Here is a 23,917-nt window from a genome sequence, read left to right on the forward strand (position 1 = left end):
ACAAAGAGTGAGTGGATTCTCTGAGCGATTTCGACCCTGCTCACCAGTCTCTGATCGCTGCTGCTGCACTGAGCAACTTTGCAGACGATTCTATTTGTCACTCCAACATCCGCAGCAGCAGCAGCCATGCCCCACCATGCCCCAAGGCACAAGCTGTTTGATCAGGCTGTTGATGCTGGTTGATGCTGTTTGGACGTCACACTCCGCCAAAGCATTCGAGGTCAGCACACTCCTGCTTGCGTTGTTGATCAACATCCAAAAACAATTGGTTCAAATCTGAGAATCCAATAATAACGCAATTGAAGTGGAGATTTTGATGCTGGACTGACTTGACTTGACTTGAGCTTGGCAGACGATTGAGCAAAGCAAATCGTTCACTTGAACGACTCGAAACAATCAATTTTGGGTTGATGCAACCGCGACCATACATTCAAGTGAGTGATTTGATGATGGTATTTCTTCTTTCATTCAGTCTCTTTATTCACTCAGTTCTCTTGCGTTGGTTTTGTGATGACGGGAACGGATCAGCAGCACGAAGCAAAGTCAAATCGCAAGACCAAGCAGAGCAACGGCAGCACTGACGCGCTCGTTACACCTTCAACAACAACATCAACAACAACAACGACATCAACAACAACATCAGCATCGCATGGCGCATCAGCAGCCTCAGCAGCATCCACCCAGCAGCAGCAGCAGCGCAGGATTGAGTTTGCTCCACTGAACGTGCCACTGTCGCGCCGCCTCGAGACGCTCGCCGTCATGATCTTCCTGTCGCAGCAGCTGATTTGCATCCTCGCAGCGCTGCTCATGCTCACCGTGCCTGTCTTCTGGGTGAGAGGGAGTTCGAGCGCAGCCAATTCAATCCCCACCACACAACCCATCACTGACTCACTGACTTTGCTGCTTTCCCCTTCTTGCCATCTCGCTCTACAGCCAATCATCGTGCCGTACCTCTTGTGGATGCATCTCGTCGACCATCGCACGGCCAAGAATGGCGTCGGGCGCAAGTCGCAGTGGCTCCGCTCGGCCAGATTCCCGTTCGGGTTCCTGCGCGCGTACTTCCCAGCGCGCCTCATCAAGACCGCCGAGCTCAACCCCCAGAAGAACTACATCTTTGGCTACCATCCCCATGGTCAGTCTCGAGTTGTTGTCGTCGTCGTAGTCATAGTGGTCGTGGGGTTGGTTGTTTTTGCAATCTCCGACAGCAGAATGCTCATCTCCGACGGATAATTTCGCATCGTTTTTTGTTTTTTTACTTACCAACCTACTTTCTGACTCTCCGTCTGTGCTTTGTGTGCGTTTCCTCATTTTGTTGTTCTTGTTGTTGCTGTGTTTGCTCAGGTATCATTGGACTGGGCGCGTGCATCAACTTTGGCACTGAGGCGAGCAACGTGTCCAAGCTCTTCCCAGGTGAGTGTGCTTCCTGTCTCTGTTCATTCGACTGCCGTCACAGCCACGCTCTGCCACACTTCACATGCGATGAAAGCGGAACTCATTGAGATGCAGTGGTCACTTTCTGGGGTTGGGGTTCGGGGTGGCCCATTTCGGTCGACTGTCGCTCTGCGTGATTTTTTCAAACGTGATTTCCGAATGATGACCGCTCCAACTCGCCATTTTTGCACGTGCGACTCGCTCCTGCTTCAATGACATTGGAACAACACCCACGCACATGAAGCACGAATGCTCACTTGAAGATCTCGTTTTGTTCTTGTAGGAATCGACACGCGCGTTCTGACTCTGGGCGTCAACTTTAAGATTCCGTTCTACCGCGACTACCTGATGGCGCTCAACTTTGCTGACGTTGGCAAGGTGTGCTGTCAAGCACTTGGTTTTCGATGTCATTGCACATCCGATTGAGGAGGAGGCGGGAGGCGCTTGAAACAACGTTCATGACTCACTTTTTTTTGTTTCGGGTTTTTGGTTCTTGTTGCTCAGACTTCGATTCGCAACATTCTGTCAAAGGGTCCCGGCTCGTCCTGCTTGATTGTGGTTGGCGGCGCTGCAGAAGCATTGGACGCGCGTCCTGGTGTGGCTGATCTCACCCTGGCCAACCGCAAAGGCTTTGTGCGCGAAGCCATCATCAACAAGTGAGCACGATTCTCCGTTGCATATCTCTGCAAACCGCCGCGCACACTCACTTGTACTCGATCATTTCAAAACCGTCTGTCACCCCAGTGCATGCCTTGTCCCTGTGTTTAGCTTTGGCGAAAACGATGTCTACTCGCAAGCCGCCAATCCCCCAGGCTCTCGTGTGCGCCGATTCCAGAATTTCATCAAGGAGGCGCTGGGCTTCACCCTACCCTTTGTCATTGGCCGCGGTGTGTTCAACTACACTTTTGGTCTGCTGCCGCACCGCCGCCCCATCGTGACTGTCGGTAAGTAGCAAAGTTGTGCTTGGTTTTTGTTTTTCTTGCTCCAAGCCTCCATATTCTCATTGCACGCTTGAACAAACTTGTGTGCAGTTGGAACACCAATCGAAGTGCCGCACATTCTCTCACCGACAGAGAAGGACGTTGACGAGATCCACGCTCGTTATGTGGCCGCTCTGAAGGACCTGTACGACCAGTACAAGGACGAGTATTCCGACCCGAAAGTCAATCTCCGGCTAGTGGCATAAATAGGTTGCATTTAGACCAACCAGTCTGTGTAGATGTGATTGAGTGGGTGATTGGTCGTCTTTGTTTTTGTTTTGTTTTTTCTTGTATTGCATAAACTTTAGTGATGGTTGGCTTCAGCTGCTTTGGCAATACTGCTGTTGATCATGCGCAGCCTGGTAGCACGTACGGCGGGCAGAGCTCCTTCTCATCGTCGTCACTATAGTCGGCGAATTAAAAAAATCGGTCGTGAGAAAAAGTCCACTTCAATCTCTCCTCTTCAGTTCCTCCACATGGCCAGCAAGCATCAGAGAACAATGGTAGTGTGTGTCGGTACCTGCGGGTAACTTGCGAAATCTCCACAAAGTGCACCAATCCGCGGTCGTTCACATGGAAGGTCGCCATCGCATCCAGAAGAGGCTGTCCGACAAAACGAGTGAAAGTGAGTCACGTAGATCCGGCTTTCATCCATCGTCCAATGTAAAGTCAACCTCGCTTTTCACAACACACTTGCCTGAGCGTCCGAACGAAGATCAGCTCGAACGACACCTTCAATATGGACTCGCAATCGAACCGTGCCTTCGGCCAAATTGATGGTCGCTTTTATGATATCGAGTTCGAGATCGTAAAAAAGAATGTGCGCCACGCTCTTGGAGGCTTTGTACAAGATCTGCGGAAAAGCAAAAGGCAGGAACAATGACCCAAACAGAACGGTGAGATTGGCGTTCGAGGAGCACAATGCAAAAATCACGAATTAGTCACGAATGAATGCTCTCGAAACCAACCTTCAGAGATGTCAATCCATCAACCTGGAGGCCCATGATGTCGTCGCGAAACAACACATCAGCAGTGTACATTTCGAACGCAAGTCCATGCGTAAATATCCGAGGCAGATCATGGCACAGCTGGTCGCGAACAGCTTGTAGCTTGGACATGTGGTCTGCTTGTCGTCTGATCAAGCGAAGAATCAAAACCGATGTGGTGAAGGGTTGGAAAAACGAATGAATGGGGCAATCTTACTCTCAAGAACATGCTTACTTTGCGATAATTTTGGCAAGTTCGCTGAGATCTGAGCCATGACCACCGCTGTCTTGAGCAAATGCAACAACAGTGGCCAGCGAGACAATGCCAGGGAGGAACGGGACACGGTTTGTCGAGACGTTGTTGGTCTTGGTCTCGGTCTTCAGTGACTCTGTGTCCTGATCCTGCTGCTGCTGCTCTTGTTGCTGCAGTTTCTGCTGCTCCTGCTGCTCAATCACAAGCAACTCGTTCCAAATCTGACGAAACAGCATATCAGGCCGTGAATGTGGATTCAACGAGTTGAACGTTGCGTGCGTGGAATTCCGGTCCAAGTCCAGAGTTGACTCGTGGCGATCAGCATGCATTGGGTCGACCAAACTACTCCATGATGCATGTCTCGATCCAGCTCGAGTCCGCTGATGAGAATCTCGTGGTGGCAGGTTGAGTGAACTCGATTCCTGCGCCAACGCGTCCTCGTCGCTGTACGCCAGTCCTGCGCCGCCGCTTGACCCTGTCGCATGCTGATGGGCATGGCTTCCGTATGCCCGACGCATCGTCACTTGCGGTGGGTTGGACGACGCCTGGCTCCAATCCCTGCGAGCAGCGGCTTCCGCTTGGCTCGATGACGCCGACGGACTCGCGCGGCTCTGCTTCCGCGCGAACGCAACCACGGACGAGGCCTGTCTCGCTGGCACTGTGCTCGACAATGAGCATGCTGACGCGCCGTGGATCGCCAGAGTCGACCTCGCCAGGGGAATCGTCGTTCCCAGGTCACTGGCTCGACTGTACAATTGGATCTCTGCTGCAGCATGTCCCGCCAGACTCGACCGACCAGCCGAGCTGCTGCGCATTGCGGCATGCAACGTCGTCAAGCTGCGCAGAATGCTCGACGCAGCAACAAGCGTTCGACCAACCATATGTCTGAAGTTCGTTCCAAATTTCTCAGCGATTTGGACAGATTTTGGCTCAGAAAATATGGACTGGAAAGGAGAATAGCTAGAATATCGACCCAACACTTTACGCGACAGGTGCACTATACGCGACTCATGAATGGCAAATCAACGGGGAGAGAACCGTGGCACAAGGAAGGAAGATCAAATCCCGCCGAATGGCCAAACCCGACCCGAGGACCTGCCAAGGATGCAAACCCTCACCCAAAAGCTGCTTTTCTACATTGCGAGCTGTGCTTGCGTGGCAGGTTTCTTCCCTTTTGCTTTGGCAGATTCTGGTCCTTGAAACTCAGCAAGTTAGAAAACCCTTCAACGCAAAATCGCCAGTTTTCGAATTGAGCACACCGTCCATCTCACCTGCTGGCTGCCCTGCTTCTTCTGCTTCTTGGACAGCATCACTTGCAGCACTGTCCGCTGGCAATGCATGCGTCGGTACGTCTGGAGCCGTCTGAATGGCTGAGCTCGCCACCTCCAGCTCTTCCAATTCTGCCAGCACCGCGGCCTCGTCGACCTCCGACAAGGACGTTCCCAGCATTTCACTAATTTCGTTCTGGTACGCAATAGCCTCCTGCGTATCGTCCATGAGGCGCTCGACGTCCTCGAGCTTCATCTGGTTGTTGAGCTCGGTGAGCGTCTCGGTGCCTGCCTTGATGCCCGCCAGCACCTGCTGCTCCACCACCGCAAACTCAATGCTCGCAGTGAGCTCCTCGACATTCTGGATTTGCCCCTCGGCGCGCTCAATCAGCGTCTCTTGGAAGCGCTTCCGCTTGAGCAGCAGCAGCGCCTTCTTCTTGTTCCCTTCGCGCACGGCCGTCCGCGCCAACTCGTGCTCGCGCTTCAGAACAGCTTCGATCTGTGAGTTTTGGGCCAAGCGATAACCAAGTTAGTTGGGGGGGGTCAGTTTCGCTCCGTTGGTTGTCGGCGTTGATGACGCTGCGTTGCGCTCCTGCTACTACTACGACACGTTCACACGCTATCACGCTTGTACCTTGTGAATGTAGATTTTGAGATTGTCGCGCTGCTTCTTCAGATCGAGAACAGCGCGGTCGTGTGGTGTGATGCGCGACTGCTGCTTTGCGCCATTGGACGATGTGGAAGCAGAAGACGCTTTGCCAAACACTCCTCCCATAGTACTGTATGTGGTCTCAGTGAATGGGAGAGAAAACAGACTAGACTAGACTGGTGGATAGGACAATGTATGCGAAACTAGAATACTGAGACAAGATACAGGAATCAAAGACAACAATCTCAAGAATTCTCTTTCATCACAACCGACGTTAGTGTATCAAGGTGTATGGTACAGTACAGTACAAATATATAAAAGGTACAAGAAACAAGACGGCAAAGCGTGGTGCTTCAGCAAGTCACCGAAAGATCGCGCAACACAATCTCCTGAACAAGGACAAGCGAAACACGACAAAAATCAGAATTGTTAGTTTGGGTTTTCTCGCAAGGCGAATGGCAACGAACAAAAATGACAATCTCGGGCCCGCTGCTCACCAGATGCACAAGGACATCCGTCAGGGTCGACGGGCGGGAGGGACTTGTGAGCACTTGTTCCGCGCGCGAACGGAAGTACTGCAGAAAACTCGACAACCCAAACTGCGCTTCATCAAACTCAACGACGGGTGAAATACGTGGGTAGCCGGCATGAAAACAAATGGTAAACGGCCGCACTTGAGGCAAGACTGATTCTGATTCTAAGCGGACGACCAGAGGTCAGCGGCGAGCAACAATGACACCAGCTCACAGTGAGTGCGGCAAAACGGGGGAAAAATGTCAAGCACGCCCAACCCCCAAACATGCTAAAACCCATACTTGTGCAGCACCAAAGAACGACAAGCCCGGTGCTTGGGTCAGACATGCCAGCATCGAGAACGAGAGAAAAGCACGACTCTGGAAGAAGATCGAGCAGGCCAGACTCGTCGCACACCTGATCAAGCGTTGGAAACGGCATGGACAGTACATCGGCCAAAAGTGCTGTCTCGGACGTGGCTGTCAGCAATTCAAGTACCTTGGCAGCGCGGTTGGTGTGCGGCATAATGTTTTGGGCTGAATGATGCTGTTGATGATGAAGTTGATGGTGATGGTCGTGGAACGGAGACCGAACGTCCAAAAGGGTCGCTGGGGACGCAGATCGGACAGACATGCGCGAGCGCCAGAGCGACAAGGAGGATAGAACACGCCCGAATCGAGACGCTTGGCCGGCGTTGCGGTACTGGCCAAACCAAACAAAGGACAGTGGATCATCCGACGTCCGCGGCACTTGTTGCGGCGAAAATGATGGTGGTGTGACGGATGACAAAACACCCATCAGAGCTTGGTCACTCTCTTCCATCTCATCCGCACGGCGTTTCGGACGAGACATTGCCGTTGAATCCGACAGGTCGTCGTTTTGTTTCTCCAGGGAGATGTCGCCCGTGTCGGACTCCAGCTTCACCATGACAGAATCGGACGCGTTTGAGGGGGTCGCTGGCGCCACGCCTGGTGCAAGCATGCTCGCCGGCGATGCCTCTTGACTCGAGCTCCCCGATGTGGTGGTAAACGAAAATTCATCGCGCCACGACCACGGAGGAGCATAGACTTGTCGTAGTGGAGTGGACAGTGACGAACGCATGGACTGAAGGAGAGAGGTCGGGGCTTTGGTGAGCTGTTCCACAATTTCGTGGAGATTGGCAAATCCCGGCTTGGCGGCAGGCCGAGCAACGGGGCCAGCCGGAGCGACTGGGACAGAAGCAGCGGAGACTGTTGAAAGTGCGGCTGGGCGCGCGTTCGACACGGCAGCTCCGCCTGTGGCAGTAGCAGTGGCAGCAAGGGCGGAGGTGAGAGTTGGTATCGTGCTTGCCGCTGCTGGCGTGGTTGATGGGACTGCTGGCCGTGGCGCCGTCAAACCTGTAGCTTTGTCCGTGCTACTGGATGCCGTTTCCGAAGCAATCTGGTGTGCAAAGTGCTGCTCCAAGTGCTTTTCGATTTTATACAGAGCCTCCATTCCCATTTTGACTTCACTTGGGTCTGACATGATGATCTGTTGCAATCTCGGCAGCTTTGTGGCAACCGTGGACGTGGACGTGGCCTTGATGACATCGGCGAGGCGGTGTTGAAACTTTTTTCGCATGCGCTCAAGGATGATTCGTTTTTCGTCCAAAACAGTTGTTGGACGCGCTGGCTGAGACGGAGCTTGTTGGGCAGGGTCTACGGGCTTGCCTTCTGCTGTTTGCGGCACCGCAGCCGCAGCGGCAACTGGCTGTTGTGGTTGCGGCAAGTTTTGTGGGTGTTGTTGCGGTGGTTGCTGCTGAGGCTGAGTCACTACTGCATTCCCACTCTCTGCAGCCGATTTTGTACTTGGGAATGGTTGGAGCTTGACCAGCAGCTGCTGTTGTTGTTGTTGCTGTTGTTGTTGTTGTTGCTGTTGCTGTTGCTGTTGCTGTTGCTGTTGTATTTGCTGTTGCGTTGGCTGAGCACGTTGTTGTTGTTGTTGGGCCAATTGTTGCTGTTGCTGTTGTTGTTGTTGTTGTTGTTGTTGTTGTTGTTGTTGCTGTTGTTGCTGAGCCAATTGTTGTTGCTGTTTTTGTTGTTGTTGTTGTTGTTGCTGCTGTTGTTGTTGCTGCTGCTGCTTTTGGAGCTGTTGCTGTTGCAGCTGTTGTTGTTGCTGTTGCAGCTGCTGTTGTTGCTTTTGGAGTTGTAACTGTTGTTGCTGTAGCTGCTGTTGTTGTAGCTGAGGTGGTTGCAGCTGAGGTGGTTGTGGCTGCTGTTGCTGCACAAGTTGCTGCTTTTGGAGCTGTTGTTGTTGTTGTTGTTGCTGTTGTTGCTGCTGCGCCGCTTGATGCTGCGCCAACTGCTGTTGCTGTTGCGGTAGTAGTGGTTGTTGTGGTGGGTGGTGGTTGTTGTTGCTGTTGTTGCTGTCGCTGTTCCTCCAGCTTCTGCTGTCGTGCTTTAATACTCTGCACAACGAGTCGCAAGTCCTGCGGCATGTACAATGGCTCTGCAAAGCCTTGCGCTTTGGTTTTTTTCAGCGCCAGAAGAATCAGCGTGTGCAGGTGAGGTTGAATTTGAGCTACCATGTGAGTTGCAATTCTGACATGGTCAGACTCTTGTGCCGGCTGGACGAGTTGCCACAGACAATGGCAATCATCAAGTTGAGCACAATCCCGCCGAGAGGGAGTGATTGGTAGTCGAAGCGTAACCCGTTGGGCATCAAGCAATGACCAAGAATCGGAGGGTAAACCAAGGTCGGGGGATCGCCATAAACAAGCGCGATTTTGTCATTCGATCGAGCATCCATCCAGCAGTTGCAAGCAGGGGGCCCAGTTGAGCATTGAGCAGGCGATGACCGAGAGAGAACCAAACGGTAGGAAAATCGAAACAGGCAAGGAAAGTCAAGGAAGGCAGAAACAGATCAGTGAGTGTTAGTTTAGTTAAACCGAGCAATCATACCAACGGCGTCTCACTAAAACCCGCCAGTCATCCGCCGTTGTTTCCCCTTCCCCTTCCCCTTCCTCTTCCCCCCTTACGCGTCTCCATCCCCAACTCGGCTCTCCACCGTGATGGTCGAGTTTGATGCAGCGACACAAACCAGTCACCCACACCGACCCTCTTCTCCCCCTGCCTCCTCAAGTTCAGCCACTTTGTGATGCTGTTTGTTCACCTGCTGCAGCAACGACAGGTGCAGTATGTCCAGGATGAGCTGCTTGAGTGCGTCGTGAATCTCGCCGATGGTCCATCCTGGATACTCCTTGATCGACTGGCTGTTCAGCAAGCCCGCAAGCTCGGTGCAGACGCGGTTGTGCTTCTTGAAGGCCGCTTCCCAGGCGAGTCGGAGCGGCGCAAACTGCCGGCCTCCTGAAGCCACAGCAGCAGCAGCAGCAGCAGCACCTGCGTCTGTCATACAAAAAAAAAAAAAAAAAAAAAGACTGCAACATTAGAGACTGATGAAAATAAAGTAATGCATTTTGGAACAAGCGAAACAAAAAGAAAAGTACATTGGGAAGGCGAGGGAGAGAGACCGGGATGAACGAAAAACACTCAGCCAAGGGACAAACTCACTCGCTCAGAATAAATAGATTGTTATTGCTAGCTTATACTACTGCACTATTAGGATTGAAAACTCATTAAGGGGCGTGGAGCGTCAGTGGACCTCTTTGGTCGCTTCAGACTTGAGCTCGTCCGCCAGGCTGCTTGCACGCGCTTTCGCTCCTTGAACAGCCGCTTCCAGCCGCTCTCGACTGGCTCCCATGGACTCTGCAGCTGCGGTCGCAGCTTTGGCGGCGGATTCGGTGTGCGTTTTGGCCGTTTGTGCGGCGCTGGCCAGCTTTCTCTGAGCCGCGTCAACGCTGGTGGACGCGATCGCGGATAGCTTGTCCTGAATGTCGTCAAACACGTTGGCTGGCGGAGCCTCGCGGTCGAAATAGTCCTGCCCAAGAGCCGCCTTGACGAGCACGTCCTGGAGCGCGGGAAGACTGGTACTTTGGGCTGTCTCACGCGCCTGTCGCCGGGCAGACGAGCTAGACGCCAGCTGCAACAAGGATATTTTGGGAACACAGGCCCGAGGCAAATATCCGCACGTGCGCACGTTGCCCAAAAGCGAATGGACCAAAAGCTCGTCGTCAAGCAGCGTCCCGGCGGGGTCGAAGCGCCCGGCAAGCACAGATTCCACGAGCTGAGTGTGATAAGCCAGCATGCTGTGATCTTCGAGAATTTCCTCGTTGGTTGGCACAATCCGCTCGCGCAATCGTTGTTTCCGCGGTGCAGCGTCCGTCTCCACGCGCGCAGCACGTAGCTCTGCCGTCGACGCTTGCCAGCGCGAGTAGAATATCGACAAGTCACTCAAGACACTGGTTCGCAGCTCGTCAAAGGTTGGCGGAGGAGGTGGCGGGTCGGGCTCGGACGTCAATTTCTCGACGCGGTCCCGAGCAGCGTCCAACGCCTGCATTGCGCGCGCCTTGACCTGATACCTTTCAGCCAAGTCGACAGTGTATGTCTTGGCGCTGTCGACAAACGCAAGCGTCTTACCAGCGCCGTCACGCAGCGTGCGCATCAAATCCGCGGACTGGATTTGGTAGAGGCCCTGCTTGTAGCCCCACAAAAAGTCGCGCAACCCATGGCGTGCTCCGGTTTTAATCTTGTCAAAGATCTACGGAGGGGGTGTGGTGAGCAAAGCCTGAACTAGATGACTGAACTGAACTGACACCAACAACCCAAACCAGGAAACTCACCAAGCTCATGGCAGATTTGGCACCAATTTCCGTCAACTGGCGCGCAGCATCCGCTGCCGTCGCAGAAACACGTTCGGAGGCGTCAAAGACCCCACTGGCAAGCTTCCTTGCTTGCTCGTTGCTTGAAATAATGTTTTGCAACGAACCGACAGCATTCGCTACAACGGCAGGTGTCGAGTCGCTGGTTGCATCAGACAGTGGCTCGGACGCTGCTCCAGTCTCGGTTGTACGCTTGATGGCTGCAACAGAGCTTTTGGCCGTGCTGACTGCGCTGGCAGCGGCGGATTGAGCGGCAGCCGCCTTTTCGAGAACGGCAGCCGAGACAGTCTGCGAAACGGACAGGCTCGGATTGACCATGCTAAAGCTGACATCTCCGAGGTCCAGAATGCCGAGGAAGACAGTGTAAGGGCAGGTGAAAATCAGGCCAAGCATGGTGGCAGAGCGCCAAGCGGGAAGCTCGTCCGCGGGAATCTCGTCAATCTCATACACAAACCGCCGCAAGTGACGTGGCCGATCGAGGCGTGGAGCAATCATCGAAGCAGCAGCTGGAAAAGCTTGAGTGAGGATGTGTTCCGTGGCAGTCTCGAACAATTCCCATCGCTGGTGCAAACTCAACGAATTCAACGGCTTCGAATTGGGTGAAGGCGAATCGTCGCGCGCGGTTTTTGAGGCGCTGGCCGGTGTCAAGCGCGGCTTGTTCAATTGCTCAAGTACATGCCGTACCATAGCGAGCTCGACGTGAGCAAAGACCAGATGGAACTCGCGGTAAGAGTGCGACGGGTGCTGCTCATACAACCAATCGCGCAGCTGTGCGGTCGCCGAGACATACTCGGCCCACAAACCCTCTGTCTGCATGGCTGTTGCCGCATCGCACAGCACTTTGACCCAATCACGCAACAAGGCGATATCCGCCAGCACGAGCGGATCGTTCGGGCCGCGAATTTGGAGCAAGTGGTCTTGCACTCGCTTGGGCGATGCCGTCAGCCGATGTGAGGCGTCCACGAGCATCTTGAGTGGCGGACCATGGACTCCGATGGCCTGGAGCGCCGCACGCACGGCCATCTTGGTCTGGGCCTGGAGCAGCGCGCGCTCGGCGTTGTCAAAGTAGAGCTCGCGCGGCCGATCCGCCAGCAGCCGCCCGATCTTGGCATACAGGACGTGTCCGCTGCCCGTGTGACGATCGCGAACGCTTCGCAGCGCAAAGTAGGCAGCGTCGCCTCGTGTGAGGGGCGACTCGAGTCGGCCAAGAAAGCATAGCGTGGCGACGTCGCGCCACAGCACACGGGCGTCGCGCAGCACCCCGCGAGCCTCGGCAGGGTACAGGCACGCGTACGTCAGCAGGGCGCGGCGGAGTGGGACGGCGTCGGCTGGGATGATGAGCTGCGGCGCTCGGCCACCTGTCGGCGTGTAGAACTGCACAATCTCGGCACGGTAGCGGTCGAGCGCGCCGAGGCCACGGTAGACACGCTTCTGGAAGCGGATGAGCAGCGGGGCGAGTGCGGGAAGCACGCGCGCGATCGCATTGAGCGACCGGACAAACCGCGGGGGGCCACTCATCTCTCCCAAAAATCTGAGAGTGATGAGAGGGAGGGGGGTTTGGGTCTCTCTGGTGTTGGTTTATAGAAACTGAGACTGAGACCGAGATGGAGTCTTGAGATGGAGTTTTGAGATGGAGATTGAGGTTGAGGTTGAGATTTGAGGTTGAGATTGAGATTGAAACGGAGCACAACAAAAAACAAAGTTCTATTCATCGCACCATCCTGTGCGTACCAAAGTAATCATATTACAGCATATTCTATCACATGCAATCCTTTGTTCCAGAGGTCGAGCATCGGCCAGAAAAACAGATTGCTGCTGATTCAATGCTCAGAAGACCAGCCGAGAAACGACGTGTTGTGCACTTTTTTGCCGAAACAAACAAAGTGAATAAATAAATAAAATTAACACCGCACTGTTCGAATTCAAACGCAGGGATGCGTCGTGAAAGGCATCGAGTCCGGAAGTGAAAGGCGAACGGAACGACAATTTTGGCTTTTTTTTTTCTCAGAACAGCAATCCTTTTTTTGTAGTTTTTTTTTTAATTCTTTGCGGTAAGTCTCATGCAGCCGCCTTTCCCTCTTCCTCTTCCTCTTCCTCTTCCTCTTCCGCTTCCGATTGGCGACTTGTCTTGCCGGGACTGCACTGCGATTTTGCTGCTGGGGAATTGCCAACTGCTGCCGCGGGGGTGCTCCCTTGGGGGGGGGGTGGAAGCGAACGGGCGGACGCGCGAGCGGGCGAGCGGTCGCTTTGTTTATGAGCAGCTGGCCTTGACCCTCGGCACTCCTCCTCCTCGCTCTCTCTTTCTCTCTCTTCGTTCCCAGAACGGTCTTCTCCTCTCGCATTTCTACAGTCCGAGAGTGCGAGAGACAACTGAGGTGGGAGGCGCACTGCAAGGAGACCAAAGCCAATCAAGGTGCTTTTGCTCTACTGTTGCTCTCATTTCAGCAGCGGAACATGGCGGGCTTGTCTCGGCCCGTTTGCGGCCGTGCTGGTGGCTGCGTCATGGATACACGTTGAGTGAGACCCATTGCACTGCCTGTCGACGATGCCTCATGATGCTGCCATTCGGTCACAGCAGATGGCCCGTCGTGGTTGCTAGGAAGCGCAGTCTGTTCCCTGTTTTCCGTTACCCGGTCCCCCTTCCTCCCCTCTTTGCTGACGACGAGTTTGGCTCTTTTCGTTCTTACGGATGTGTCGTTCTGTCTCGCTCACCGAGATTCTAGACCATCGTCCTTCGGGCAAAGCCTCACCAAGCTCGGTTTCATTGCTTTGCTGTTTTTGTTTTGTTCTGCTTGTGCCTCTGCTCCCTCGCTAGCAACCATGCTGAAGCGAGTGGCCTGTACATTGATTTCGCTGGTGCTACTGGCTGGCATTGCTCGCGCCGGGCCTGGAACGCTCAGACTGAAATTCTATGGGGTGAACGGTGATGGCCCTGAATGTGAAACTATGTCGAGCTGTGATTTTGAAGTTGAATCCATCTTCGCATACACCACAAGTGCTGGTACCACCACCCAAAAAATTGGTCTCGGCGAGATATCCAACAATAATTCGCCTCGCTGGAATTATGCTTTTAACGCAACGTATTTCCCCACATTCACGGTAAGTCCCCCATCGTTTGCTTTTCGAATGCGGTGGAAGCGTGATGTAGTGGAATTGGGTTTTGGTGCGGTGATATCTCTCCTGGTATTTGATGATTGCTGACATTGTGCTTGCTCTTGTTGAACACTCGTGGGCGTCGGGCACAGGGATCGATCACTTTTAGCATTGATTTGATCGAGAGGGATTCGCCTTTGGAAGGTGGTGATGACGACTACGGTGCGGTTACGTACAACGTTCCAGTCACCGCAGGCGCGGCAGCAGCGGACGTCACTATGAGCGGCTTTTGGATGGTTAACAACGTCTTCATCAACGTACAGTTCACCTGCAGCACCGACTACTATGGCAGCACGTGCGACACCTACTGTACGACAAACTCTGGCAATTGCAACTCGTGCAACTCCACAGGTGGCTGTAGCACCTGTGCCACTGGTTACTCTGGCCCGAACTGGCCTTGCACCGCGACCCCCAACTGGTGCACCATTCCCGGTACGGCTGTTGGCGGTGGCACGAGAAGCTGTGCCAACACCATCAATGGCGTTTGTTCAACCTCCTGCCACAGTGGCTACACACTGAGCGCTGGCACGGCAGCCTCGACGACGTGCCTCTCGTCACAGATGTGGTCTTCAGGCAACCCTGGCGTCTGTGTCGTCAACAATAATTACTGCACTGCCAAGGCAGCCCCGACGAACGGCCAAATGTCCTGCACAAACATTTTCGCCTTGAACTCCGTCTGCTCCTTCTCTTGCAACAACGTTGGCTATACCTTTGCTGGATCTTCCTCGTTCACTTGCAACAGCAACACACAAGCATCCGGATCCTGGTCTGCTGGCACAAACCCAACGTGCACCCCCATCACCAACTTCAGCCCAACAGTCCCCGTTCCGAGCGGTGCCACCTCGTTTAGCACCACCGAGAGCGTCGAGGTGTCCATTGCTTCCGTTACTGCATCATCATCGTCGATTGCCTCACAATCGCCCACTTCTGTTGCTTCAGATGCATCCACTACCTCGGCAGTTTCTGCGTCTGTTAGTTCTGATACCTCGGTGCTGATGGCTTCTCTTGTATCAACCGCATCGGCATCTGCTGCATCCGTTGCATCCTCCATTGTGCAACACAGCAGCGACACCCAAGCTTCATCTTCAGCAGCTGCCGTCGCTGCTGCTGTTGCTTCTGTTGCCGTTGTTGCGATAATTGCAGCGGTCTTGATCGTGCTGCGACGCCGTCGATTGCAACGACGCTCAACTGCGCGACCGAAGAACTCTGTAAAGGACTCTGCCAGCCCCGTCTATCAGGAGGCTATTGAAATGACAACATCTCCTCTGGCCCATCCGACGCCAGAACCGACGGACTCTGCCAATCCCATCTATCACGAGGCTTCGGAACTGACAGGCTCCTCCATGCCCCATTCGACGCGAGCTCATAGAGAGGAGGACATTGCCGCTTATGCCACGGCAGGTCAAAAGCAGCCAGAGCCGTTGTACCAAGCCATCTCAACGACCTCTCCGGAGGTGGTATATGATTATGCAAGCGCGTATGTTGCTGGCAGCAATTCTCGTCGCGTTCGTGAAGGCTTGACCATTGTGAAGCATCTTGCCAGCGGAAACTTTGGCGATGTGGCACTGGGCCAAGTGCCGTTCAGCGTCTTGCCCGAACGAGCGCGAACCTTGCTTGGACCTGCAGCGCCCGAAACCGTGCAGGTTGCAGTCAAGTCGCTCAAGTCTGATGCAGACGAGAAATCCCGCAAGGACTTTGAAAGCGAGGCGAAACTGATGGCACCGTTTGTGCATCCGAATGTCGTGCGCCTTCTTGCGGCTTTGGTCGAGTCAGAGCCCCATCTCGTTCTGCTCGAGTTTGTGCAGTACGGCGATTTGCGTTCACTGCTGCAAAAGTCCAAAAAACAGTCATTCAAGTGGTCTGAGAACGAGCAAATCAATGCGATTCGTCAGATTGCACTCGGCATGGAGTATCTGGGCACGCTCCACTTTGTGCATCGCGATCTCGCTGCGCGCAACTGCCTCGTGGGCCAAGGCATGGTGGTCAAGATTGCCGATTTCGGACTTTCTCGCGAGCTGGCCGACGAGAATGATTACTACCGCATGGAAACGCGTGGCAAACTTCCTGTGAAGGTGGGTCAATGGCTCCTTTGAAAGGGTTGCGAGTTTGATACATGTATTAATTCCGTTGAATCCACTTGTATTGTAGTGGATGGCGCCAGAGACAATGACTTTCCGAAAGTTCTCGTCCATGTCCGATGTTTGGTCCTTTGGTGTGACAGCCTGTAAGTATCGCAGTCTTCTGCTAAAGTTAGCGCTTGTATGTCACTCATCGCGGTGTTTGGTTGCAGGGGAATGCTGCTGTTACGGAGAAATGCCTTACGGCAAGTTGAGCGGTCGGGATACCCTGGCTCATGTGGAAGCTGGTGGTCGACTGCCCCAGCCGGAGCACTGCATGCTCGAGCTCTACAACATGATGATGAGTTGCTGGAACATGACACCGGAGTTCCGACCGAGCTTTTCTCAGCTCGTCAAGGTGCTGACATCGCTTCAGGATGGGACGCCCGTGCGCGAAATGGGTCCGCTAGTGTGAACACAATCTGCCTCTGCTTTCCGCTTTCAATTTGACTTTGTTCATCCACACTGTAGTTGAAGTGCAATATTTCGTTGCCCTGTACCTCATGACATTGTTTGTTTGTTTTGTTTGTTTGTTGAATACAATCTAGTCATTCCTTTTTTTTTCTATTGCTATGGACGCTGTTTTGCCATCGTCGCTCGGATTTCGTGTCGCTGCAGTGTTGCCTGCTGGCGGCTCTGGGACGCGTGTCGGCACTGCGACGCCCAAACAGGTCTGCGTTCTAGCTCTGCAACCCACATGGCAGTGATTGCACATTTGCTCGGGATGGTTGTTGCTTTGCTGGAGAGCGCAGCCGTTCGACTTTCCGGCTGCTTCAAAGGGAGGGGCGTGAAAATGAATTTGACGTCGAATTTGGTATGCCCTCCTTTTCTGCTTTGGTAGTTCTGGCCCATCAATGGAAAGCCGCTCTTGTTTTACACCTTGGAAGTGTTTGAGAGGTATGCTTGGTTTGTCGCTTGTTTTGCTGAACGGCACCGGGGAGGAGAAGCTCAAACTCGCGCCTTCCCATCTCATCTCATCTCGTCTCTGCGCCATCCAACCTCGTCGCTCGTGCGTACCTTGCGCTTTGCTCACTCGCGTCGGCGGCTGCGTTCGTACAGCGTTCCGTGGCTCGAGAGTATCGTCGTACCCGTGGCGCCGGATCATCTCGAGTCGCTGAAGCAGGTCAGTCCTGTCAAATTCATCAAGCGTCAGCGAAAAGGGAAAAAAAAAAAAAATGAATAATGCAGGCGTTCGCTGCGTCTTCGGTCTGGCATTGATCGTTGGGCTCGCTTTCGTCGCTCTTGGCACTGCTGACGTGATGTACATTCGATGGCGACACACATCCTGCCGCCCTACTGACTGGGTGCGGCCAAAACTCTGACAGGATGTCCAACACTGGGGCTTCAAGAAAACGCACATTGTGCTGGGTGCCGAGTTTCGCCACAGTTCCATTTACAGTGGCATCAAAGCGCTTCTGCCGACATTGGGCAGCGTACAGTCGAGCACGTCATCACCGCCAGATGTGGTATGAGAACGCCAGCTTCAAATTTCAACGGATTCCTGCAGCATTGCTCTGATCACTCCAAAAAAACAAACACCACCAACAACTCAGGTTATTGTTCACGACATGGTGAGACCTTTTGTGGACGAAGATACCCTTCGCCAAGTGGCTCAAGCTGCTCAAGACCATGGCGTACGTTGCATTCATTGAAGGGGGTTTGCACGGTCGAGTTTTTTGATCTGACGCTGTGGCTCCTTGGCCTCCTGTTTTTCTTTGCTTTTTTTTTTTTTTTTTTTCGTTTTGCAGGCGGCAGGTACCATTCTTCCCTTGGTGTCTACCGTGATCATGGCCACGCCTGATGGGTTTCTCGACCATTCATTGGATCGGTGCGTACAATCTGCAGTGGACTCGTTCCTGCTCAGCGATGTGTTGCTCACGAATTGGCATGCTCTCTCACTCCATGCAGCAACAAGTACCGCGCAAGCCAAACACCCCAAGCATTCAAATTCACCGTGATGGCCGAGGCATACGCGAAGGTGGAGCCCTCACAGTCTGCTCACAGTCTGCTGTTGTTGTTGTTTTGGAGGTGCGCGATCCGTTCGACTCACAACTTTTTTTTTTTCCAGTGCACTTCGCATGATTTCGAGTTTGGTACCGAGTGTCTGCATCTTGCGCAGCAGTACGCTGGAACCCGTGCAAAGTTGATTGAAGGAACGCCTATGCTCTGGAAAGTGACCCACAAACCCGACATCTACGCGGCCGAGCAAATGATCAAAGGTACGTGTCGAATGGGTCGGCTGGAAACATTGGGCAACCCTGGTGGAAGCCTGGCATGTAACCCACCCGCGTGCTTGTTGGGTACTTAGAGCGCCTTCGCAACGTTGCAATTGTTACGGGCGCCAGCCGTGGAATTGGCGAAGCGATTGCTGTGGCGCTCAGCAACAGAGGCATGCGCGTCGCAGTGGTTGCACGTCATGAGCAGCCTCTGTTGGCCGTGGCTGAGCGCATCAAGGGTCTGGCCATTGTTGCAGATGTCTCAAAGGTGCGGAAGCCCATCGAACCTTTGGCCATGTCCTGCATGGACCGTTACGACCTGACTGTGCCTTTGATTGTTTTGTTTTTTGTTTTTTGCTTGGCACCAGCCCGAAGAAGTACATCGGGTGTTCCAGACCGTGATCGAGAAGTGGGGTCACGTTGACGTGCTTGTGAACAACGCCGGAGTGGCTGCACGGGTCGAGATTGACAACATGGTACCGAGATGATGGCAACTCATTTGTTCACTCGGTGTGCCGAGTCCTCATCGAATATCTTTGGGGGGGGGGGTTTTCACAGAGCGATGAGGCCTGGTTTGAGCTGCTGCATGGCAATCTGAGCTCGACGTTCTATTCGTCTCGAGCTGCAATGTCTGCTATGAAGCATGCTGCTCGCGGAGGCGTCATTATTAACATTGGCTCAAGTTCTGTGAGCGGCGGGCGCGTTGGTAAAAACATCAACACAAAGGCAGAGATCAAGCCGCCTTGCAGTGCTGTGTACGTGTCTTGACTCTGTTGTTGCTTTGTGGACCACTAGGCGAGGGTGCGTATTCGGCTACCAAAGCGGGCATCCAGTGCTTGACTGAAACGCTGGCACTGGAAGGCAAGCCACACAACATTTTCGCGTACACGGTTGTGCCGCGACGAACCGCGACCGAGCTACGCCGAGCGCTCTATCCAGATGAGGTGAGCACTGTGCGTCAAGTTGAGTACGACCTGAGGTGGCTAATCCGATTGTGAAACTTTCTGGCGTGAACAAAAACCAAAAGGACCCCGCAACCTGCTTGCTCCCCGAAGAGGTCGCGCACATGGTTGCATCTGTTGCCACTGAATGGCAGCCTTATCTTTCTGGGCATGCCTTTTGGGTCAAGTAGCGCTCCTGGTCGAGTGTCTCAGCGCACAGTGTTTGTATCGGGGTTTTTTTTCTTGGTTCCACTCCACACACTTGCTCCCGCCATTTTGTGTATCTCTGAGCATGAGAGATGCAGTTCTTGAGAGCTTGAACGCAGCCCTTCACGATTACAATACACTAGATCCACATACAAAGCGACTCTTTTGCCTCGATTCTCGCCCTCGTGCATTGCCAACTCCATCTCCATACAAGCGCTTGCTAGAATATGCTTGATAATACAATGAAAGTTCGAGTTCAGTCGGATGATGAATCCAGCACCAACCAGTCCAACTTGTTCGCTTCCTGTCAAACTTCGCAAATGCAAGAACTGTGGCTCGCTCAGCCGCTGCTCGTCGCCCAGCAAATCCTCGGTTTGTCGCCAAGCCAATAGCTCCATTGCTTCTCGCATTGATCCATCGCTGTGATACTCATCTTGGCTGAGCTCGATCGTGGATGTGAACAAACTCACCTGCCAAATGTTGCGCTCCACGCAATAGACGCCAACTTTGCCAACGCCTTCCAAGAGCAGATTGCAGAGCAGCAGCGCGCAGCTGCCGTCCTGCAGCAGCACGGTGGCGCCTATGCATCCATGTTTGGTCGCGGCGGCTCGCATGGCGCGGCGATCGCAGCCATGGTCGCAAACGACGACGCTGCTGCCAATGGCAATGCGGCCGCTTCATCCGCTGGTAAGATTAAATAACGACAGCAAGGGGGAGCGGAGCAGGGGTGCGCGCGGGGGGGGGGACAGCACAGCAGGGGTTGGTTGTGACTGAAGTGGTGGGCGAGTTGCAATGCTACCAAAGCACATGTCCGTGATCAGCGCAGACGGACTGTACACAAACTCAACATGATGGACATTGGATGTGGCATGACAGATGCATTTGCACGCCCTGCAGAAATGGCCGATACGAGTCTCGCTTACGCTCAGGCGATCGAACGTCATTACCTCGAGTTGCTCAACGATCCGTCCAACTATCACCGTGTAAGCGCCTCCATCTTCTATATGTGCAGGAGTATTGTGTTCAATGTGGCTGCAGTGATACTGGACATTCCCCATCGTGGCTCATTGGCTGGACTGCTCTGATCATTTCAGATCCCGCTGGTGAACAACACACCAGTTTCATTGTTGAAGCCAAATACGCTCGTTCGCTTCAGATGCATGATTCAAGACACTGCAGATGAGCTTTCTATGGGAGTCGCTGCCTTTTCCGTCACCGACGCTGCCCAACAGACTGTAAGCGTCGACAGCCTTTTTTTTTCCCCCCCCCCTTACACAAAGAAAAGCATCAACCGTTGCTCGACCAGCACCAACTCACCAGCCTGCTGCTCCCATGGTCAGCGTATCTTGTCTGGGCTCTATCGTGACCACGAATCCATTGACGAGGTGAGTACATGTGGTAATCTATCAATGGCAGGACATGCTCATTTGAACTGTTCTTGCGTTTCCAGTGCGATCATGGGTCGGAGTCCTTAATCTCCCGGCAAACTTTTGTCGGTATCCCCATTCCAGGCGAAGCTCCTTGGGTTCAAGAGGTGAGCCGCAAGAAGGGATTTTGCGTGGGGACTTTTTTTCTTCTTCTTCTTCTTCTTCATCTTTTTTTTTTTTTTTTTTTTTTGGTTCCTCAACTTGTCGAATCGCGGTTGTAACCTCAGCATCACCAAGCGCTTGCTCTTTATCATGGCGCCGTTTCTTCTGATCCCGTCGCCACGCCAGCAGCCACTCCGTCGGTGCGCTCAAAGCGTGGCTATGAAGAGGATGACGAGCCAGCTGAGCCGTCCTTGATGCTTCCAACCTCCAACATTGTCCCGCCCTCCGTCGCCAAACGTGTGCAATCGGTCGCTGGTCAGTAGCTCGATTTCTTGAGAAGTTCGGCCGTGTCACTTCCTGCAAGGCATTCACGCCAATTCTGTCATTCTTGACCTTGTCAATTTCCCAGATCGTGCTCAACTGGATCGTGTCACTAGCCAACAGGCAAACACACCCCTCTCCGTTGCTGACGCGTTGAGCACTTGTTTCCCCGTGCCGTATCAGCAAGCGGGGCCTGTGTGCCACATCAAGGTATGGCTGCATTGCTTCCAATCCTCGGTTTGTTGTGGAGCAAGTCGTCGACTCATGCGCTGGGCAACTATCCAATCTTGTGAGCAGATTTACCATGGCTATGACGACGTGAAGGTGGCATCTGTGCTCGATGTGGTTGGGATTTTGACTTTTGAACAAGATCACTTTGAAGAGCCGTAAGTTGCACTTCCTCGTGGCCAGTTTGGGGCGGGGGGGTTCCTGCTTTTTTATGATATCTAGTGTCTAACCCGGTTTTGCGTGTGACTCGTGACGTTTGCGCTTCAGCGTGTTTGAGCATGAGGAGTTTCGTCCGTCTTCCCTTGTGCCTCGAATCCACTGCATCACCTTCACCATGCCAAAATCCACCAATCCGTTGGTCCCCCATGCACAATCAGCCGTGTTTGCTGGAGGTACGTTATTCTGCTTGATGGAACCTCCTCTCATCATGCGGTGGTGGAGACAGCAAAGTTGGCGCTGACCGCGGGTGTCTTTGTCATCAGAGCGCCTCGCCATCGCAGCTCAAGCGCAAATGCTGCGCTCGCATGCCGTTGATGTCTTTGCCAACATCCTGCTTGGAGATCAGCTAGCTGCCGAGTACCTGCTTCTTCACTTGCTGTCGAATGTGTGAGTGCGCTCCAAAGGCATACCCTTAGCTTGAGCTCGTTGGAGACAACAACGTTTGTTCGTTTTGCTGACTTTTGGGGTATTTTGACCTCCTCGGTTGTGAATTGGCTGTTCGATCTCCAGCTATGTTCGCCGCCAGTTGATGGCGTGTGGAAAACTCTCCTTGAACATTAGCAACATTCCGGATCTGGCTGAAAGCGGAATGCCATCCATTGCCTCTTCGGCGAACGGCCTTGTCAATGCGCTTGCGCGTACCGTGGGTGCGCTGGTGCCAAACTCTCTTCTCTTGCCTTTGACAGTGAACAACCTGAACACGCTGCGCTTTCGTCCGTTCAAGAACCACACGCTGGGCAAACTTGAAAGCGGCGTCTTCCAACTTCCTCACCACACCCATTTGTTGGTTGATGAGACATCTCTCCAACCTGCACAGCTCGAACCGCGAGGTGCGTATGCTTTGTTTTATTTGTCTTCCTTTTGGCACTCTCTGCTTCGTGCCGATCTAATCGAGAATCGCCGGCTTTTGTTTTCGCGTGCAGGAACGGAAAATTGCAACACAATCAGCAACTTGCTGCAGTGGCAATCTCTTGAATACGACTTTGAGTATCACAACATCACCTTCAATACCGACTTGCAGGTCCTCATCACGTCGTCTGGAAAGTCCATGTTCCCGGCCGACTGCCACGTCCCGCTGGAACCAGTCACCTCTGGCGTCGTGGATGTGCTTGCGCAGATGGATGCCGCCACATTGGAGCGACTTCGCCTCTATCTGACAATGGCTCGCGATTTCGACTATTCGTTCGAGCAGCTCGAGAGTGAAGTGCAGAATGACTTTGTGGCCATGCGTCGCGCCGACCGTACAGTGACCCAAGAGACTTTCTCCCAGCTGCTAGTCGTTTCACGGTATGTTGTCCTGTTTGTTTGACTTGGTTGGACACGCGCAATGTTTGTTGCGTTCCCAACAGTGCCTCTGACGTGGTTTTTTTTTCTATTTTGTGTTTTTTTTTTTGTTTGTTTGTTTGTTTGTTTGTTTGTTTGTTTGCTCGTTCGTTTGTTTGTTGCGGGCTCCCAGTCTTCTGAGCTTGAGTTACGGGCAACCTCAGCTCACCCCAGCCTGCTGGCAGCGTGCCAAGGAGCTCGAGCAGCTGCGTGTGGCGCGATGTGCAGCTCAATCGCACCGCTGAGAGATGATTGCGAGTGTTCGTAGAAATACCTTCCTTCTTGCTACCGATTGTACGGTTTGGTGATTGTTGAAATACCAATATCGATGGAAGATCAAGTCGATTCATACAAACAAGCAGGCAAAATCACACTCATTTCTTGTTTTTCGTGGTCGACACCTTTTCCTTTCGCTTTTTAACGTGCTTGGGGATTTTGTTTTTACGGCGCTCGCGGTTGTGCTCTTTGACGAGTTTCTTCCACTCCTGGCAACACAACAGCGAAATTTGGGGAGTGAGACACAAAGCTGCTTCAACACCAAAGTCCATCATGCAGGACATACCGCCTTTGAAACAGTCGACGGATCTGGCAAACCAGCAATCGGCTTGGCGCCCTTTTTGTTCCCGCCTTCCTTTCCATCATCGTCGGCATCATCATCGTCATCGTCTTCATCGTCGTCGTCATCGTCGTCGTTGCCGTCTTCATCGACGTGACCGGCTTCGCCTGCGGTGACCTTCTCTTCCGATGCCGCCCCGCTCTGGAGCAGCACTGGCTGCTGTTGGGCGCCGGTGAGATCGGTCTTCATGCCAGTCAACGTTTGATAGAGAATCTGCCAAAGAGAAGGTGAG

General features: G+C 53.4%; 9 protein-coding genes across 9 annotated transcripts; 4 read left to right on the top strand and 5 right to left on the bottom strand.

Annotated features, from left to right (window-relative positions):
* The first annotated feature begins 482 nt into the window (after window positions 1–482).
* CAOG_05176 (diacylglycerol acyltransferase type 2A) lies at window positions 483–2,731 on the top strand. The gene is made up of 7 exons (XM_004346811.2): window positions 483–831; window positions 934–1,132; window positions 1,342–1,410; window positions 1,715–1,809; window positions 1,936–2,087; window positions 2,176–2,375; window positions 2,463–2,731. Exons 1-7 carry the CDS (start codon window positions 511–513, stop codon window positions 2,615–2,617), a joined length of 1,191 nt encoding a protein of 396 aa, XP_004346861.1. The 5' UTR covers window positions 483–510; the 3' UTR covers window positions 2,618–2,731.
* On the bottom strand, window positions 2,653–4,585 carry CAOG_08865 (hypothetical protein). The gene is made up of 5 exons (XM_011272218.1): window positions 3,633–4,585; window positions 3,380–3,545; window positions 3,109–3,264; window positions 2,932–3,014; window positions 2,653–2,814 (listed from the first exon to the last, which is right to left on the bottom strand). The coding sequence occupies exons 1-5, from the start codon at window positions 4,529–4,531 to the stop codon at window positions 2,760–2,762; spliced, it is 1,359 nt and encodes a 452-aa protein (XP_011270520.1). The 5' UTR covers window positions 4,532–4,585; the 3' UTR covers window positions 2,653–2,759.
* CAOG_08866 (hypothetical protein) lies at window positions 4,577–5,765 on the bottom strand. Its single transcript, XM_011272219.1, has 3 exons — window positions 5,553–5,765; window positions 4,922–5,417; window positions 4,577–4,839 (listed from the first exon to the last, which is right to left on the bottom strand). Exons 1-3 carry the CDS (start codon window positions 5,691–5,693, stop codon window positions 4,784–4,786), a joined length of 693 nt encoding a protein of 230 aa, XP_011270521.1. The 5' UTR covers window positions 5,694–5,765; the 3' UTR covers window positions 4,577–4,783.
* CAOG_08867 (hypothetical protein) lies at window positions 5,748–9,449 on the bottom strand (the record flags this gene model as incomplete). The annotated part of the gene is made up of 4 exons (XM_011272220.1): window positions 5,748–5,956; window positions 6,065–6,264; window positions 6,383–8,408; window positions 9,210–9,449. 4 exons carry the CDS (start codon window positions 9,447–9,449, stop codon window positions 5,921–5,923), a joined length of 2,502 nt encoding a protein of 833 aa, XP_011270522.1. The 3' UTR covers window positions 5,748–5,920.
* A 160-nt stretch (window positions 9,450–9,609) lies between these two features.
* On the bottom strand, window positions 9,610–12,399 carry CAOG_05180 (hypothetical protein). Its single transcript, XM_004346815.2, has 2 exons — window positions 10,777–12,399; window positions 9,610–10,694 (listed from the first exon to the last, which is right to left on the bottom strand). Exons 1-2 carry the CDS (start codon window positions 12,331–12,333, stop codon window positions 9,690–9,692), a joined length of 2,562 nt encoding a protein of 853 aa, XP_004346865.1. The 5' UTR covers window positions 12,334–12,399; the 3' UTR covers window positions 9,610–9,689.
* Window positions 12,400–12,847: 448 nt separating this feature from the next.
* Window positions 12,848–16,061, top strand: CAOG_05181 (tyrosine-protein kinase SRK3; the record flags this gene model as incomplete). Its single annotated transcript, XM_004346816.2, has 3 exons — window positions 12,848–12,866; window positions 13,532–13,914; window positions 14,061–16,061. The coding sequence occupies exons 2-3, from the start codon at window positions 13,636–13,638 to the stop codon at window positions 16,059–16,061; spliced, it is 2,280 nt and encodes a 759-aa protein (XP_004346866.2). The 5' UTR covers window positions 12,848–12,866; window positions 13,532–13,635.
* Window positions 16,062–16,636: 575 nt separating this feature from the next.
* Window positions 16,637–19,657, top strand: CAOG_05182 (notch1-induced protein). Its single transcript, XM_004346817.2, has 13 exons — window positions 16,637–16,756; window positions 16,927–16,982; window positions 17,145–17,208; window positions 17,411–17,551; window positions 17,639–17,719; window positions 17,834–17,913; window positions 17,994–18,063; window positions 18,154–18,304; window positions 18,394–18,569; window positions 18,670–18,777; window positions 18,860–19,007; window positions 19,097–19,245; window positions 19,329–19,657. Exons 1-13 carry the CDS (start codon window positions 16,658–16,660, stop codon window positions 19,431–19,433), a joined length of 1,428 nt encoding a protein of 475 aa, XP_004346867.1. The 5' UTR covers window positions 16,637–16,657; the 3' UTR covers window positions 19,434–19,657.
* A 112-nt stretch (window positions 19,658–19,769) lies between these two features.
* CAOG_05183 (hypothetical protein) lies at window positions 19,770–23,314 on the top strand (the record flags this gene model as incomplete). Its single annotated transcript, XM_004346818.1, has 14 exons — window positions 19,770–19,821; window positions 19,948–20,136; window positions 20,326–20,432; window positions 20,544–20,684; window positions 20,790–20,834; window positions 20,900–20,983; window positions 21,104–21,293; window positions 21,388–21,509; window positions 21,597–21,685; window positions 21,795–21,919; window positions 22,010–22,133; window positions 22,257–22,576; window positions 22,670–23,033; window positions 23,203–23,314. The coding sequence occupies 14 exons, from the start codon at window positions 19,770–19,772 to the stop codon at window positions 23,312–23,314; spliced, it is 2,064 nt and encodes a 687-aa protein (XP_004346868.1).
* A 129-nt stretch (window positions 23,315–23,443) lies between these two features.
* On the bottom strand, window positions 23,444–23,874 carry CAOG_05184 (hypothetical protein; the record flags this gene model as incomplete). The annotated part of the gene is made up of 2 exons (XM_004346819.1): window positions 23,444–23,554; window positions 23,632–23,874. 2 exons carry the CDS (start codon window positions 23,872–23,874, stop codon window positions 23,444–23,446), a joined length of 354 nt encoding a protein of 117 aa, XP_004346869.1.
* Window positions 23,875–23,917: the final 43 nt, after the last annotated feature.

This window comes from Capsaspora owczarzaki (assembly GCF_000151315.2).
Source record: "Capsaspora owczarzaki ATCC 30864 unplaced genomic scaffold supercont2.8, whole genome shotgun sequence".
NCBI lineage: Eukaryota > Filasterea > Ministeriida > Capsasporidae > Capsaspora > Capsaspora owczarzaki.